Source organism: Uloborus diversus, unplaced genomic scaffold (genome assembly GCF_026930045.1).
Source record: "Uloborus diversus isolate 005 unplaced genomic scaffold, Udiv.v.3.1 scaffold_530, whole genome shotgun sequence".
Classification (NCBI taxonomy): domain Eukaryota; kingdom Metazoa; phylum Arthropoda; class Arachnida; order Araneae; family Uloboridae; genus Uloborus; species Uloborus diversus.
In genome coordinates this window covers 53,123-71,821 of record NW_026558715.1, presented here as the reverse complement: position 1 = coordinate 71,821, position 18,699 = coordinate 53,123, and the positions used below count along the sequence as shown (strand labels likewise).

The 18,699-nt window shown below is 35.1% G+C and overlaps 1 protein-coding gene across 1 annotated transcript in view; it reads right to left on the bottom strand.

Annotated features, from left to right (window-relative positions):
- Window positions 1-3,618: 3,618 nt before the first annotated feature.
- The window catches only part of LOC129233565 (nose resistant to fluoxetine protein 6-like), a 46,879-nt gene continuing 31,798 nt past the window's right edge, over window positions 3,619-18,699 (bottom strand). Inside the window, exons 14-15 of the mRNA XM_054867574.1 lie at window positions 7,080-7,218; window positions 3,619-4,948 (exon numbers count right to left, since the gene is read on the bottom strand). Of these exons, the coding sequence (XP_054723549.1) occupies window positions 4,742-4,948; window positions 7,080-7,218 (346 nt within the window). The 3' untranslated portion in view covers window positions 3,619-4,741. The remainder of the gene's footprint in view (window positions 4,949-7,079; window positions 7,219-18,699) is intronic.

Sequence of the window (18,699 nt, the reverse complement as noted above, 5' to 3'; positions counted from 1 at the left end):
AAGCAAGTCTGGACTACGATAAACTGAATCAGGACAAAATTTCGACTTCGAGAGAGCTCCTGAACACAGGCGGATTTAGGACTGAGTTCCAGGGTGCTGGGGAGGGCAAGGTTTTCTTTTTTTTGAGCTACATTAGTTGAGGAGTAATTTACCAAAAGGGAACATGTCCCCCCATTTTTAGTAAAATTCATTTTATGATATTTTCTAAATCTTTCAGGCGACCTTTATCAAATCACTTACTCTCAAGGAGACCGAACGTGGAAAATCCTATTTTATTGAAGGGTGTTGTGTGGCTTTTTGATCAAAAGGTAATAAATCCGTCCTCTGCACGTTTTATTTTGAAGAAAAGGGGACATATCCTGAAAGACTCTCCGTACGAAGACTTTTAGATCCAAAGGAACACATATCCAAAATCCTCAAATTTTAATCCACTACTTTTAGGTTGGTGTTCTTCGATAAGAGAATATGAGAAGGTGAAATTCGAGTTTTGTTGAAATTGGAATTTTTAACATTACGTTTCTCGTTCAAAAGTTCACATATCCAAAATTAAGATGGCGATATCTCCTTGTTTTTTTTTTTTTTTTTTACAAAAACATTTCTTACTCTGGCTGTTTGATTTGCTGTGCTTTTGTGCTCAATTCTGTATCCAGAGAAGTTGATACAACTATTTTGCTCTTACCTTAATTCGTTTTTCTAACCTCCTGAGCATTAATGGAAAATGGATATGTTCCCTTCTGATAAATTAGTCTTCGGTTGTAATCAGGACAAGATTTATGCTTAACGGGGTACCTAAGGTATTTCAGATATGAAGTCCCTCTGTAGTCTAAAAGTCACCAACGATACTAGCCTTAAGTCTACAATTGAGAACTTTGATGCAAGAACCATTTCAGTCCAAACTTTTTTTTTAATTCATTTTTGCGTGTGGCCGATAGTATATAAATTTCGATTGGTGCTACAACGGGAACCAAATGTAAGATCAGAATTCTGCTTTCTAGTAAATAATGTGGGAAAGATATTAGCCTTATTACCGGACACTGATGTTATTTGTTGGTCTTACCAAAAATGAGTGAGCCTGGACATACTTAGTTCTTGCATCAAGGCCCTCAGTTGTATTTTTCAGATTTAAATATCGAAAAATTTCAAGACAAAGTCATCGAACCTTCGCCGTTTCTTTAAAGTCACTAAAGATAGCGTAAAATTTCACTTTTTGAAATTTTCGTGGGAGAACTCCGTAACCCTTTTATAAGCATAAGCACTATAACCAAAAATTGATTTCAGTTTCAGAAGAAAGGGTACTGTTTAGAGAAGTTTTGTAAAACACAAAAGGTGCTTCTTTTACTTTTTGGTTTTATAGGTACATACAATGTTCAAGTGTTTTCCATAGTAATTATTTTTAAAATATTGAAAAGTTTTTTGATGTTTAGTTTTAAAGGTAATGCTAAAATAATCAGATATATTCCAATCAGATTCTTCTGAATAAGTGACTGAAACGAAAGAGTGACATTTCAAGGACAGGCTTAAGTGAATCTTTGCCTTTTGAAAAAAATTTAGCTTTTGTGCAGTTTTGTCTAAACTTTTAAGGGGTAAGGAGGAATGATCAAGTTAAGGCTCAAAAGTTAGCTTAAAAGCGGAAGGGCACAGCGTCCTCCTAAAAATCTGGGAGGAAACACTCGAGAAACCGGTCCCCTTTCCTTTTAATGTTTTCAAACACATTATAAGATTATTTTTTTAAAATTCCAATGTCAAAAAATTAAGAGAGTCACCATTTTCCTTATAGTAACTAAATGCAGTTTAAAACTGGGTCTAGAGTATACTTCAGTTTTTAAATACTTCCAAATGAGATCACTGAGCCTCCTCCTCTCTCAAGCTTGATCAATGATAGTTTTTGGTTTTTTAATATTTCAAAATTGAAACGCTTTCGTAGAGAGCTCCCGATGCTTCCCTGTTCCATTAATTTTACCAAGGGTAACCTAAAATTGTATTTCTAAAACTTCTCATTTTGGAATTTTTGGGAAGAGCCCTCGACATTCTATTGTAAACAAAAATAGCCAAAAATAGACTTAAATTTAAAAAAAAAAGTTAAGAAAACAAAAACTTGGAGGAACCTTTTCTTTTTCCTTTCTTCAACGTTACCGAAAATGGTAAAATTACGCTTTTTGACATCAACTTTGAAAATATCGCTTGGAAGGGAACTAGAACCCCTTCTCCCAATTCTTTTCTCCTTATGCCTACACAGATCAACCAATTTCGAAAAAATTCCGGAGGAATTTACCTGATTCTTCTCTTTCCTAGTATCCTTCCTATGTTGTCAGTATAGAAGCCTAAAAATATGCCTTTTAAGACTTGTAACCATTAGTATCCTTCTTTCAAGTCACATTAAAAATGTGTCGGTGTTAGTTTTATTTTACCTTTCACAATTTTCTTTTTTTAGAACTTTAAAACTTGATTTAGAAACTTAAAGGGAAATAGGAACTATAGCGGTAGTTTAATATCTTTGATCGGCTCCGAAGAATCGCGATCCGGTACTGGTTAATATAACTACTTTAATTTACAGAGGTGGGCCAAAATACTCTTTTGCCCATGCGCCAAAGTCAGCCAGTCCGCCCCTGATGTAGTGTATTGTATGTTATATACAATCAATGTATAACCTTTTTTTTTTTTTTTGATTAAATGACACATCTTCCTAAACTGCATTTTCTTGGCTATTTTCGAACATCCAAACAATTTGAAAATCCGAATTTACTATGGTCTCAATTAGCTCGGATTTTTGACGTTCTACTGTAATATTGATTTTTAAAAAGCTGAAACATCATATCAATAAAGTAAGCATCTAGCAACGGTAACAATGATTCTTCTTTTGTTGTTTTATTTCCCTTCCCATGTTTTACGTTATCTAGAAAGAATTAAATACATTAAAATAGATTTGCCCCATGAGACTTATTTTAATATCAGATGCAACCATCGGGTTAAATGGTTGGGCACCTTTGGCTTAGAGTATGTTAATATAGGATGAGAGATTTCAACAACTTCAAAAAGTAGCTTTTAAACAGTTAACTTTAGAAAACTATACCATGAACTGTGTAAATTGTTGCCAACTTATTTTAAAAAATAAGAAATAGAGAGCCGATTTTATAACTTTGCGAACAGGGAGCAGCATTGGCATTCTACACCTTCTTTCAAAGTCGAATATGAAAATGAAAAAAAAAAAAAAAGAGAAAAAGCGGCGCAAAGAAGTCATATCTCTCAAAGTTTGCCTACATGACTGTATTTTGTTGTGAATGCGTGAATGGACATTGTAAATGTCCACTTAAGCACATAAGATAGACAAGTTAACTGACAGCTCTCCGTTCAGGCCATGTCAGCCATCGGGGACTGACAGTATAAAATTCGGTAATTGAAAAATCCCATTGCTGGTAATTAAGGAGCGTATCATTGATGACCTTTGCTGAAATTTTCTAAACGAAAAAACAGGTTGTCCTTCAATACCTTCACACTGCTCATGTGGCTTGATTGGGTATTTTTCACTAATGCACGTAGCAACTAACGTGTTAAAACGCGAGATTAAAAAAAAAGAGTGGAGCATGAAACAATAAAATAGATCAATTTAAAGTAGAAAAAAATGAATTTTATTTTTCACAACAGAACTGCTTCTTACCTACATATGACTAGAGAATAAACAATTTCCATGTCACGCTTAAACAAAAGAGGTGCAGATGTTTTCCGACAAACCCAACTCTGAGAAGGGTCATGCCAATGAGAAAACGTGTCAGCCAAGATAAAAGTAACAAACGTAACAAGTACTTTTTAAAGTGAAATTTAAACAAGTAGTCAAACTTTGCATAAAAAAGTAACCATTTAAATGAGAAATTTTGTCATTTCTAACCAGAAAAAGAATAACAAAAGATGGAATGAGCTGTAAAAGGATTCATATGCTTTATCAAACGTAATAGTTTTTTCTTAATTTAACAATGAGTATTAAGACATTAATATCTAAAGAAATGGACATGTTCTCAGTTATACTAAATTTGTTCTAATTCGGCAACATTATCGTGTATCACGTGTACCAATTTAAATGTTTTGCTAATTTAAGTATGCATACCATTTCACAATTAGTGCTATATTTTTGTCAAGAATAGCGATAAAATAACCATCCAAAATTGACGCTTTATACAATGGGGGAGGGGGGGGGGAATCAAAATATTCTGAAGCAGAATAAAAAATATTTTCTTCAGAATTGTAGAAAAAATAATGTATAAAAAATAATAGTTCATTTATGTCGATTTCGCAGTAAAATGAAGTATCCTTAATTTCTCAACAAAAACTGATAAGGCGATACTTTTTTTTTTTTGAAAAATAACCAAATTGCAATGCAAAAATATTATAGCTCAATGCCATTCAGCGTCAGCAGAAGTGATTCAACTATCCGTAATATTTTAAAGCTAATAGAACATAACGATAGTTTCTTTAGTAGTAACAATTTAAGGAAGAAAAAAAAACTTAAAAAGCAACAATGAAGAAAAACTATTAATGTACGAAGAATGGGAAAAATTAACAAGTCCAGTTTAAATTGACTTACAGATACTCATTTTGAAGTCATGTAAAGCTAGTCCAGCTAGTCTAATTCGTGGAAGACTTAGAAGCAGTAATGTTTACACGTGATAAACTATGAAAAGAACAAAAATGAAATGCCTTCTTTGTACTTAGGAGATTATTTTAACAGGAATTTCGCGTTGCAGAAAGTTTAGGCACTGATGGTTTTGATACTGCGAGTTGCGATGATACGATCATCCTCCTTTTCGTCTTCTACTTTTTTCGTCACCTTCATTGACGAACGTGAACGGGTCTTGAAGACGATTCCTTCCAAAATGATGAATGGCGTCTCAACTGCTATGTACCCGACGAAGGCCAAGAAGAGGGAGACCACCACAGTGGAAAGATATGAAAAGACCTGTAGGGAAAAAGAACTTTGTGAAGTGGATTGCTCATTTTTGCAGGGCTCTATGAAGCCATAGTGGGGTCCTTCCCTCACTCTTCTTCCGACACACCATACTATGCTTATGTTCGACGAGCTCGACCGGTAGCGTCCGGTTAGTTAATCACGTGACAGCTAATGATCACGTACTCCAATCCACCAATCAACAGCTTAAAATGGCAACCGGTGATGATAGAACGCTGCGGTTTGTAACCGGTTACTTACCGGTCGACCGGTGATGTTCGTCGAACGCAACCTTATCATTTTAAATACACCATCATAATATTTTAAGCAATTCTTATGTTTTAGTGAGTATCATATGAGCCTGTAGAAAAATACCATTAACATTTATATGAAATTCTTCAATGTGTAAATTTATTCTGTGAGTTATTGTATGAATCTATCAATGCAATTAAAAGTGCATGTTGAAACATGTGTTGCTGAAACATGTTGCAGTTTTGCAGCACTGAGCTATAAAATAGTACTCTACGCCGGCTGCATTTTTTTTTCTTTTGATGATTTCCGATACTAAAAAATTGTGTCAAGGGAAGTAAGTTCCTGAAGCAAAAAATTAGTACAGTCAGACCTCGATATATGGTCACCCGCTTAGAAGGTCACCCCGTATATAAGGTCACTTTTCTAAAGTCCTGGCATGCTGAATAGGAATTCTATGTTATGCATTATCGGATATATGATATATGGTCAGGTCAAAATACATTAAATGCTTATGTCACTTTTGTCTGACTTCTTTAAATGATTTCATTGCCTAATCTATTCACTTCCAAGAATTTTACGCGATATACGATCCTTAAAAGGGAAAAATCATTTTACCTATTAACGTAGTAAATGACCAGTAGAAAGTAAGTGTTACGACAGTGATACTAAAATATGAAGCAGTAACGTGAGCACTCAGTATGTACATATCGCAATTTTTTACCAGTCATTAGAAGCCGAAGAAAATTTTCAGAAGATACTTAGAAACCATTGTGCTAAAGAAAAAACTCGTCAATCCTGTATTAATGTAGTTTTAAGCGAGGTAAGTTGCACATCAGTTGTTTGCTTGGGCATATTTGAATGCAGTTTTATTCTAAACTAGTGGTACCCGCACGGCTTTGCTCGTAATAGAAAAATTAAAAGGTCTTTTGGTACGCCTGTATATTTACAAATAATGTGTGGTGATTTTTCTCGCCAATTGGCTTGTACCCATTTTACGGTTCCACGTTATGATAATTACGTAATTTACTCGTCCATCTTATGATACTTTTTTCTTAAAATTGGAATAGAAAAAGAACCACATCAAATTTTTGAAAAATCGCTTCGAGGTGCACACCCCCATGCAACAAACTAACTTTGTGCCAAATTTCATGAACATCGACCGAACAATCTAGGGGCTATGCGCGTCACAGAGATCAAGACATCCTCTGGACAGAGAGACTTTCAGCTATATTATTAGTAAAGATGGAAGTTTAAAAAAAGCATTTCAAAATTTCATATTAATTCGAAAAAGTTCAATTGGTTCAAATCAATTCAACTACTATAATTTAATTAACTGATGTTTTTGGACGTATTAAATTTTGAAAAGAATTAATGTATACATCCTTATTTATTAATAAATATATATATGAACGGTTATAAGGTCACCCCGCTTATAAGGTCGGTTTTGTGAAGTCCCGTGGAGTGACCTTATATCGAGGTCCGACTGTATTTCGGGGAAAGATTTTTTTTTTTAATGTCAACTGGTATAGAAGGAAGATATAAAAAGCAAGCCAAATTTCATAGCATTGAGATATTTTTTTGGTGAGTGAAAGAACAACTATGGTGTGATATCCGTGACGAAACTATAATTCTCTCAGTCCAAGCATGATTGGCGCAGAGTAGCCTATAAGGGCTGTTGCGCCATTAAACCTAATAGAGCCAACCTAGCATGATTCAAATTGGAAAATAGTGCTGTGTGCTGATACGGTAAAGTTAAATCCTGTATGTTTTCCTGCTCGATAGAAAAGCTTGTTATGATAACTGATATCGACAAGAACAGCGACAGTTCTTTTGTTTAACATGTGTCAAATGTAAGGGATAGCAAGGTAAGATCAAAAGTCAAGATACCTACCATGTCACTATGTCCGTAGTAAACTCTCTCTCTGAGGGATGCACTTCTGTATATTATCACCAGAGGGTGTATCAAATACGTGAGGTAACTCAGCTGTCCCAAAGGATAGAATGCATTCCAGGAAAGAAAACGGTTTACCCTATACCTGTAAAAAAATCGTTACTGAACTTCGAAGTATGAAATATAAATAGCGTTGTAGAGTTTACAACTTTAGTTACACCAAAGAAATTAGTAATTAATGAATAATAAGAAGACAGGCGAACAAAGATCAACCTATTTCTTTAGGGATGCTTGCTGAGTTAGACTTATAGTTTAACGTCAGAAAAAATATACGTATAAGGCGTTCAAAGGCTGTAAACTGCTTGATTAGTAATATACCTTACTAACAGTGTAGCAACGGTCCATTTATTTTTTCGTTCACGGATATTTTTGGTTCCATGCTCAGTGTAAAAGATTGCTTTGATGCGTTAAAGCATGCGTTCGTTCATTCTGGGCATGGATTTATAGACTTACGATTGGTGCAGAACGTGCTGAGAAAAGTGATAAATGAAAAGAAAGTTTTACCAATTTTGTTCCAAGGAACCAAGATACTTAAAATCAGGAAAACATGCTTAAAAAGAAGTAATTTCGTTCCAAATGAGTGGTTTCATCTTTCTTAAACAATATTTCCGAGATAAAAACTTTTAAGAGACGTCTTTTGTAAATGGAAAGATTTGATTAGCCAAAGAAATAAATGTGTCAATGGACGCCGGGCATCGAAACTGTCTGCTACGTGTCTGTAGACAGCTCAAATACCCACGGAGAGTTCACTTTAAGTAAATAAAATTACGAATTTATCTCTAAATTTGTGTTTCAATGATTCTGTCAGAGATGAATTAGGAAAGTCGGGTATGAGAGAGGGACATTTTTTCGTCCATTATTCATTACTCCGGAATAGAAATTATGTTGAAAAAGATTATGCTGGAAAAGACCACTGGATTGATAAACTAATCAATGTTATGTCGGAACAAAACCAGAAGTTCTGTGCGATTCCCCAGTTTTTTCATGATGAAATGTAACCTCCTCGCCTCTACAAAGACTAAATATCTAATTTTAAAAAAAGCATCTTATTCCTGATCACTCCCAAGTAGTTTATTTCAGGATATGTTTATTTACGTTTTTGGTATTTTCAGCTCAGTTTCTGTATTTCATTAAAAAAAGTGCGAATATTTATTGGCTCCAAAACCTTCTCCAAAATGTCAGTTATAAGTGAGATACATGGTGAACTGTATCTTAGAAGACAAAAATTTTATGGTTCTTGCCCAAACCCATATCAACGCGACAAATAATTTATGAAAGTGAACCCGTTTGCTTAGCAGAATGCCTTCTGTTTTTCATTCGTATAATTGCTTTTTGCTTGCACATACGTTATTCGCTGTTTCTTTATGTAACTTGTTTTATGTTAGAAACTTTCATACGAACTGAACTGACTATTACAGCAAAGAAACACAGTCGGATTTTGCCTCGTGATCAGCAGACAAAAGCTCCTGTTATTCGAACGGTGTTTTAGTGCCGCCTTATGAGTCAATTTCGGGCTTAACTTCGTTAACATCGTTCTGCACATTCCTTTCTAACACGTTAATCCTATTAAATTATTTTATTAGAAGAAATAATTTTACTTGATGCTGTTGTCAATGCCTACCCTGGAAGGAAATATGAACGGGATTAATTGACACCGATACTTTTGGAAACGTCAAGGATTTGAAGTTATGGCAGCCAAATTTTCACCTTATGATTAGAAGCTTTTAGAAATCAGAAATTCCTTTGAGGAGCAACGTACTGGACAGCTATCCTTTGCCCGAGGAAAAATTTGAGGCAATGGATCGATATAGAATGTTGAGAGCCTATGGCTGAAAGCGGGCTGAGCAATTTAGGGGAAGGTTGACGTCAATGGACCAGGTCCCATGACTGGACCACGAAGATATTTCCCGAAAAAAAGTGTGCAGACGCGTTATTAGGTTTATTACCTTCCTTTGTCTGAAAAGTCTACTGCAAAGTCGTCAACGTGCTAGAATTACTTTATTATATTGTGAAACGTTCAGATTAATATTCCTACCATTCTCTTACAAATTTGAGATTTTCATGTAGTTATAACATGCTTTGAATATCACTGATCAATTAAAGGTGAACATTAACTTAAAAGACTGCATTTTTAAGTACAACCCAGTGGTGTACCCAGGGGGTGGGCTGATAGGGCTACAGCCCCCCCCCCCGAAATTTTCAAAATTATGAAAATAAAGTTAACATAGTTTTTTTTTTTTTTTTTTTGTAATCACGGCTTGTACATATTAAAAGAAAGGGGAAAAAATATTTCCACCTTTTCATTTATTTTCTTGTATCACACACAGCAACTCTGTTCCTTTGTCGAGATAAAGGAAAAGGGAAGCGAGTGACTATTTTGCTGCACCTGGTGTCATTCCCTTGGGGCGGTTTGTTCTGGTCAGTAAAAGAAAGGGGGAGGTAGTTAAGGTTTCGGGGACTTACTTAATCTTATTATTTGAGCTGCGCTTGTGTGTGCTTCTAGTGACAGGTGAAAAATGGGTTTTATAATCTCTGACAGTAACAAAGTCCGACTATCTATACTGCAGACTGCAGAGTGAAGTACATTAACGTAGAATTGCTATAGTGATCCGACAGTTAATACAGGGACACTTCCTTTGAGTAGAATTACTAGAAATTTGACTGCCATAAGAAACACAATGACAATTCTGAAGCCTTTGGTCTTTCCGCAGTTTAGCAGCTCGGCGCTCAGAGTAATAGTTAGTTTTAGCGAGGCAAACATGGAAAGGATGGAGCACGAGAAACCGAAATTTACGAAGCGGAATCAAACCAGTTTGAGAGATTTTTTTAAAAAACCTAAATTATCAAATGACTCACAAATTACTGTTATCGAAGAACAGAAAACAAATGAAGATGTTTCTTACGGAGGGAAAGACCAGCTTCCTATAGAGAAAATTTCCGACCAGTTTCCTATGGAGGAAGGACTAGAGCCCCTACCAGTTCCTATGGAGGAAAAACGTTTCAATGACATTTCCAGCTATGTCAATCGAAAATTGTCAAACGAGGAAAAACTCAAAGCTCTTGCGGGATTGTGGGAGCCAGATAAAAAATACGTTTTTCCAGCTGAGGACTGTGGTCGCTTTAAACGACATTTTCAAACGAATTGGCTAATGCAGTTCAAATGGTTGGCCTATTCTGATCAAGAAAAAGGAACATTCTGCAAGTTCTGTGTGCTTTTCCGTAGCGAGGATACAGTTGGTAAAGGGAAACATGTCATGATTAGAAAACTTGTATCCAAACCGTGCAAAAATTTAAAAGATAGTTTGGAAATATTCCGAAGTCACGAACACACAAGCTACCATCAAAACTGCTGCTTACTGCAGATAGCATCCGATCGATATCAGAAAAAGAGACGGAAGATATTGCTGTTCAAGTTAACAACCAAAGGAAAGTTACTGCAAGAAAAAACCGAGCAGCACTTGTTCCAATTGTTCAAACTATCAGACTTTGCGGGAAGCAGCAGATAGCTTTGAGAGGCCACCAAGATTCTGGTCGCATCACACTAGAAGATCCTGAAAAGAACGACGGTAATTTTCGTGCTCTTTTGCGGTAGCGGGCAGCTGGTGGTGATGTTGATTTAAGGCAACATTTAGTGATGAGTGTAGGAAACGCAATGTATACTAGCCCACGTATACAAAACGAAATTATTAACACATTTGGGGAAATGATTCAGATGCAAATCAGAGACAGAGTACACAAATCTGGATTATTTTCAGTTCTAGCCGATGAAACAACAGATATTGCTGGTATTCAACAATTTTCTCTGTGTGTCCGATACTTAGATGATGTGACTGCGAGTGTCAGGGAGGATTTCCTATGCTTTGTTCCTGTCAACGATGTTACCGGAAAAGGACTTTGCACGACGATTAAGGATACTTTAAGTAATCTCGGAATTGATTTGCACAATCTCCGTGGCCAAGGCTATGATGGTGCTTCAGCAATGCGAGGAGAGTTCCGCGGAGTTCAAGCCATAATGAAGCAAACGTACCGAAAGGCTTTATACACGCATTGTGCGTCCCACTCTTTAAATTTATGTTTATCTGACGGTTGCAAAAGTCGAGATATTCGGAATATGTTCGCAATTTTGAAAGAAATATGCACTTTTTTCAAATCAAGTAAACGATCAGAAATTTTAAAGAAGTGGATTGAAAGGAAAAATCCTGAAACAAATGTTACAAAATTGAAGAGAATGTGTGAGACGCGATGGGTCTTGAGACACGAAGCAATCGTATTGTTCAAGGAGAATGTGTGCGCAGTCGTCTCTGCTTTAGAAGAAATTGGAGAGGAATCTTCAACAAAAGATAGCAGTAAAGCACAGAGTCTGCTTAATAATGTGTGCAATTTTAGTTTATTATCCTTGTTTGTAGCCTCCAAACTTCTTTCTTATACGTATAATCTCTCAGAATACTTGCAGTTGAAAAATCTAGACCTAGTTAATGCTCTAGACATGGTTGCTAGCGTTAGCAATCTGTTACAAAAAATGAGAGAAGATGCAGAAATGAGATTTAAAAATATTTTTGAAGAAGTACAAAGTCTTGCTGAAGATTTAAACGTGGCTGAAAGCATTCCAAGACTTTGCAACTCGCAACTATACAGAAAAAATGTGCCTTACACGCCGACAGAGGAGTATTTCAGGAGAGCCGTATTCATTCCATTCTTAGACGACATCATCCTTTCCCTGGACGAGCGGTTTTTGTCTCACTAGGAAATTTTGAAAGCGTTTAAAAATATACTTCCACAGAATGTACACAAAGAAAACTTTTCATCAATTGAAAGTTTGATTAAGCTGTACCGGAGCGATATGTCTGGTTATCAAGAAGTTATAGAAGCAGAGTTTGAGCTTTGGAAAAAAAAGTGGTGCGCCATCGATCCATCCCTTAGACCTTCTTCGGGAATCGACGCAATCGCCAAGTGCCCAAAAGATATGTTTCCAAACATTTATACTCTTTTAAAAATTCTGTGCATCTTACCAGTGACAATTGCAACAGCTGAACGAAGTTTTTCGACTTTGCGTTCATTAAAAGCATACTTAAGGAACTCTATTAGTGAAACAAGACTAAACGGACTTGCACTTCTCTAGGGATATAGACATTTCCGACGACATAATTTTAGATGAATTTTCGAAAAAATCTAGGAAGCTGGATCTAATATTGTAACATGTAAGTTTTAGATGTTTTTTTATCATTATAAAAATCTTCAGAATTCATTATAGCACATGTAACAATAATTATAATAAAGAACAAGTTTTTTTTTTTTTAATGATGTATTTTTGAAATCTTACATTCGTATTGATATCAGAAAAGCGATACATGAACTTTTCTTAGCTACCAGTTCATAAGTATCCCCCCCCCCCCCAGCTCAAAGACTTTCGAGCTCAGCCCCCCCCCCCGAACTGATTTGTCTGCGTACGCCGCTGGTACAACCGCCCATATTTCATGTTCAGTCATGATTCGTCACAGCAGTAACACCTACAAGAACATTCAAAATGACACAGATGCCATCATTGAACCGCTAGGTGTTTCCATGAATGGAACACCAGCCAAAGTAGTTCATTCATAGTATATCACAAATATCGCTAAAATTTCAGCTCAATTATCTTTGAAAATTACCCAATTGTTTTTAAATGAATGATAATAATGAAAATGAAAAAATGTTTCTTAGTAAATCATGAAAACTCACTCACTTTATTGTAATTTCAACTTAAAAACTTTTTAAAAAGTCATTAAGTATTTAAAAAACAGTAACACAGTTTCAAATGCTTTTGCTGTTAAAGAAAAATGCCAAAATTAGTAAAATATGGCCAGTGCACAAGTGAGAGCATGGAACATGCTATAATATAAGCTTGTCGACAATATAGAGCTATCAGTTATATATTGGCTACCAGTTTGTTTGGTACTCTTAGCTTCCTTTAGAAGTTTTCCACCTCCAGCTCAGTCACTTCCTATTTCGGGCTGACGGGTGCTAATAAGCACAAAACTGCAGTCCTCGGATGGAATGACCGAGCTGGTGGTGTATTTCATGTATTTCTGTCTTAGCCCTGGCTGTAGGGCGGTAACTTTCTGAAAATATAGAGCCCTGAAAACAACTTAGACACATGGAAGATAAAAACCTGTTCACTGTCACTTGAGTCACTTATGAGAAGTTTAGGAGGTTCAGCCCTCCAAAATAGGAACACAATTAGTGAGTTATATTTTGAAACGGGAGGAGACCTATAAAAAATTTCACTTCCAAAAAATTGTGGGAATTGGTCTTTCAAGTGGCCGAGAGAAATAATGTCTCTCAAATTTAATTAAGACAAAAAGTCTGTTAGGGCTGCTATTCTCTGGTAGTCTACTTAAGCCTCTGGTTTCAGTAAGAAAATAGTCAATAAGTTCTCGGACATTTTAGAGAGCCTTGTCGGCAAGTACAATCTTTTGTCGAACAAAAATTTTCAAAATGAATTAAAGAAAACTCCTAATAATTCAAAAGAGGCCAAAAAGATATTAGCTAAGAATGGTGTTGCACAGGTTTTGAAAATATCAAGTGGTGAACGAGGTGTGATGACAACAGTTGTGTGAGTGCTGGGTTTTTTTAAAGTTCCTCCTATCCGAATTTTTTTTTAGAAAACTAGTCTCTTTTTTCTATAACTTACTGTTATTTGTAGAGATTATTGATCACCTGTAATAAATATTTGTAAGTTACGCATTGATTTTCTAATTTGAGAATTTGGTCCATCGATGGAAATTCGATAGTCCATCCATAGCAACTGCTTGCAATGAATGGACCACATGCTAAACTATGTATTTTTAACTTTTATTCTTTATTGTGTACATTTATCATATCATAAAAGTGAATATTCTTCATAAAAGAGAAATATATTAATTACGCTTATAATTAACTTAAAATTTAAGTGGGATTTTCTTCCTAAAAAAATGGAAAACTTATGTGGTCCATTGACGGCAACCTTCCTCTATCTGTAAGAAAATTGTATTGCAAAAAAGATTTAAATTGCGGGAAAAAAGTGTTCAGACGGTGGTTCTTAGTTGTACTATCAAAACACAATTTCAATATTCAAAAAACTAATGTCAACGTTCTAGCAAAAGAAAGCTGGTGACGGGTATCGATTGAGACTATGGTTCTTAGCTGTACTATCAAAAGACAATTTCAATATTCACAAAATGATGCCAACGTTCTACCATAAGAAAACTGGTGACGAGTTTGCTCTTGCGTTTTTCTATTGCAGCATAAGCATTGCTGACTTCTCAAAATGAAAACGAGTAATAGCTGTAGATTTGAAACAAATGCTTCGATGTGAAACAATACAGTTGAAAAGATAAATATGAGGATATTTTTAATGTAGAAAATTCGACTCAAACATCACAAATCAGCAACATCGAGTTGCTAGTAATATTAAGATATATATGTCTACGTCTGCCGCTTACAACATTCTCCTGTGTTATACAACTTCAGTTACTTCATCTTATGCTTATACAAAATCAAATTTGCTCAATCCTCATCAAAAACATAACAAAATCAATGTACTAAGTCTGGTTTAAGCAGCAATGATGCTGACAAAACAAAATTTATTTAATCAGTGACTGTGTGTGCGTGTACGAGGTGAAGAATTCGAAAGGGTTCAAACAAGGCATATGGGTAAAAACATTGTACACCATAAAGATTTCTTCTCACGTGCAAGAGGAAGGGCCGTTTTCTTCATACGAAATCCTTATGTCTCAACACGAAATGCAATGAACATAACACAATTGCTCTCCATCTACGGACGCAAAAAACAGTAAAAAGAACTGTCCTGAAGTTTAGCAAAACCTATGTTCTACGATGAACTATTACTCTCAAAATAAAAAGAGCAGTTTCCAAGAAATATTGGCGGTAAATATCAATTGACATGTTGCAATGTCTGGAGATCGAGATATGTAGAAGAAAACGATCGTGGCATCCATGAATTTGGACTTGATAAGACATTAGAAGACGTCTCGATGGCAGGTCACAGAGACATCCCGAAATTTCCTTATCCATAAAATTTTAGCGGATGATTCAACAAATTTGACGATATTGTTGCAATATTGCTTCTTTTTAAAAATCTGGCTAAAAGTAGGTATACGCACATATTCGTATTTTTTTTATTCGGTAAATTGAGGATTTTACCCTTTGTTAAATTCAAGTTTGTTGCGTCCCTGAAGACATTACTTTACGCGAATCATACAGCTTAATTCTGCTGAGTTCAGTCCACGCGGGATCGTTGCTAAGTTTTTTTAGTCTACAGAGGGAAAAAGATATTGCATAGAAGTTCTTTTTTGTGTGTGTGTGTTCTTCCTCGTTAGCTTTCCGTAGCTGCACTAGTTAAATGTTTTTGGAATTCACGACATGTGGAAATCCACAGTTCAGAACATACATAATCATGGGAATTCCCAGTTCCCAATTTTTTCAGAAAGACGTTGTCCACAATTATTTTGAAAAAGACGCAGACTGTTCCATCTCTCTTAAAATTCATGCTAGAGCTAAGTTCTCTTTTTGCGCCCACTTACAAGTGTGAACAGACATTTTCAAAATTAAAGTATGTTGAATCTTAGTATAGATTTTCTTTATCAGACGAACATTTGAAATCACTCTTAATGATCGGAACTGCGAAGTTTGTCCCTGAATGGACAAATTTTTAGCGGTAAACAAATGCTATCTTCTCATTAATTTTTTAACTTTCTAAAAATTTTTAAAACCTTTACACGTGTTTTGTTCTTATTTCCAAGTTTTTAATCGTCATTAATTCAATAAAATAAATTTGTAGTACATTGCAGTAATTTTGTCTTTTATCACTCACTCATTAGCCTTTTTTTTTTTTTTTTAAAAAAACCTTCACTTTATTTTGTGACAAAGAATACTTTTTATTTCAGTTTCCTGAATTATTTTAAATTTTACAAGACTCCCTATCGGTATATTATTAGAAATTTACGGGCATATAAAATATAATTTAATGTAGCTAATAGCAAGTATGTATAAGAAAATATAGAAACTTAGAATAAAGCCCAGAAGTTAAAAAAAAACACCACTGAGCGCTTAATTAAAAAAAAAAAGAAAATATTCGCGAAGTATGGGAGGAGGGAGGGCAGGGAGGGGCTAATGTTAAATAAACCATCTGAACTGAAATATTGTTTTACTGGCCCGCCTCGCCTCGAAAAATGTACAATGTGGCCCGCGAGTGAAAAAGATTGGAGACTAGGATTTTCAATCCCGAAATCCCAATCCCGAATCCCACGGGACCCCGCACGATATTTCGCGGGATTGAGAGCAAAATCCCGCGGAATTTCCAATCCAGCAAAGATTTTCAATGCATGCGTTTTCCATCTTTTGCCCCTCATAAAACGAATGTAAGAAAAGCAAGAAAAACTTAGTGTTGCACATTGTCACCACACAGCAACAGTATGATATCTTAGTGTTATTTCTGTGATTAGATATCTTACTGTTGCTCTGAGATGACGATATGATGAACGGTGGATTTACCATTTAAGAGAATGCATTGGTATTCTCATTCGAATTTTCGGTTTTCATTCGTTCAGATATTGAGATCATTCGTAAAAATTACAGATGTTTTCGAAAACCATCACTAAAATTCGAATCCCAGAAAATTGTGCTTCAGAAAAAAATGGAGAAAGTGTATTACAAACTGCAAAGTAGGGAGTAGCCTGAAAGCAATACTTTAACGCTTATGTAAACTTAAAGAATGCAAAAAAAAAAAAAAAATCTTTAACTTACGAAAAGTGCATAATATTTTTCTCCGAAGAAAAAGCAGTGAAATGCCTATCATTTATGATTTCTAACCTAGAAAATGTCTGCTGATGTCTTTATCATTGTTAAGTTAGTATTATAAATGTGAGTGGTACCTTCAAAATTATATTGGGTAAATCTGAGCAATCTTCAATATTCGTGAATGATAATGAAACTTGGATGATACACAGGATGACTCGCATGACAGCGCAACTGTTCAAGTTTTTGAATGTCTCTTTGAAATGAGAGGTAAAATTAACGAAGTTATCCAAAAACTTTTACTGAAGCTACTACTTTGTGGGACCAATCAGCATTCATCCTCTGTTGTAATGAATCAAATCTGATACAATGACCAACGTTAATAAAATAACAAGTGTGTTCTCAGTGCAACTTATATTGGATATAGCGAAATACGCAAATAAAATAGGCATGTTTTTTGTCCGAAATTTCATTTGCAGGTCTTGGAAAAAGAACCAAACATGACCTCTATTGGAAAGAAAAAAATCTATTTTTAAAGGTGATGAAGTTTATTGGGGATCTTTTGCTGAATGTCCACAATTATTTAATTGTAAAACCAAATGCAATGAAGCCACAGCGCTTCATTAAACGCGTTACTTTTTAACTCATCAATCCTTTCCCATCCCATTAGTGCTCCTTCTTTATTAAGATGCATTTGACTTTTTTTTGGGATCACTTTTGCATGCCAAACGGTAATTGCTAATTGGAATGTGAATTTGTAGTGGTCTACAATTGGTGTACGGAATTCGAGAAAACTAATTCAAGTTACAATCAGTTCTTTCTAAAAAGCTCAACTTTTTCTATTTGAATAGTTTTTTGAAGAATAAAGTCAATCCGGCGGGATCCCGGAATCCCGCGGGACTGAAATTGGCGCGGGATTGGAAACCATATTGGAGACTCCTGCACTATAGTCACCAGGAAAGCCCTTCCATTGTGTAGAAGGTTTGAAAGCAGCCTGATGTATCACGGAGTAATATATTTATCGAAATGATGAAGTACAAAGTTCTCTCGTGTATTTTCAAATAATTAGTACAGTAGAAGAAATCTCAGTTGAAATGTAATTTAGTTTTAGCTTCGTACTGATTACCACCTTTACACGGAAGCAAATATCGTGATATCTGGTATTAAGTTAGTGTTCGAATGACTTAAGTGTTCATGTAGAGTGTTGGGCGATGTGTTTTTCCTAAATTTATCTTGTATTTGTAACAAACCGTCTGCTTATCATAAAAATGAGTAATTACAATATAAAAACGAAGTAAGTGGATACATCAGTTTACAGTGAAATTGAAATTTTTATTCTTGGTTTAAAACATTTTATATTTTAAAATTATAGAAACTAGGTTGAGAACTGAACAAATTCCAAGCTATGGTTCATACTTTATTGGGAGGCAACCAAAACCATAATAAACTGAACGTAGTTTATTAGGAAAAATGGTGAAAGAACTTACGGATACATTGATAAAGAAAGTGTCAATGATTTCAGAAAGGTTCCTTTAATGCTTTTGACTGCTTTCAACTGAAGTTGTTTCAGTATTAAGCGCATTGTATATAGATATTTTAGTAGGAGGCAAACGGAAGATGAATCTGTACACTTATTTTGCTACGAAACGAAATAGTTTATTGATAGATTACTTTAAAAACCAAAGGAATAGTTTAACTCGACATTTGTTAATTATCGCCGAACAAATGTTGGAATGGCCGTTAATTATCGCCTTCTGCAATGTGGAAAAAATTCCGCTTGAAAACC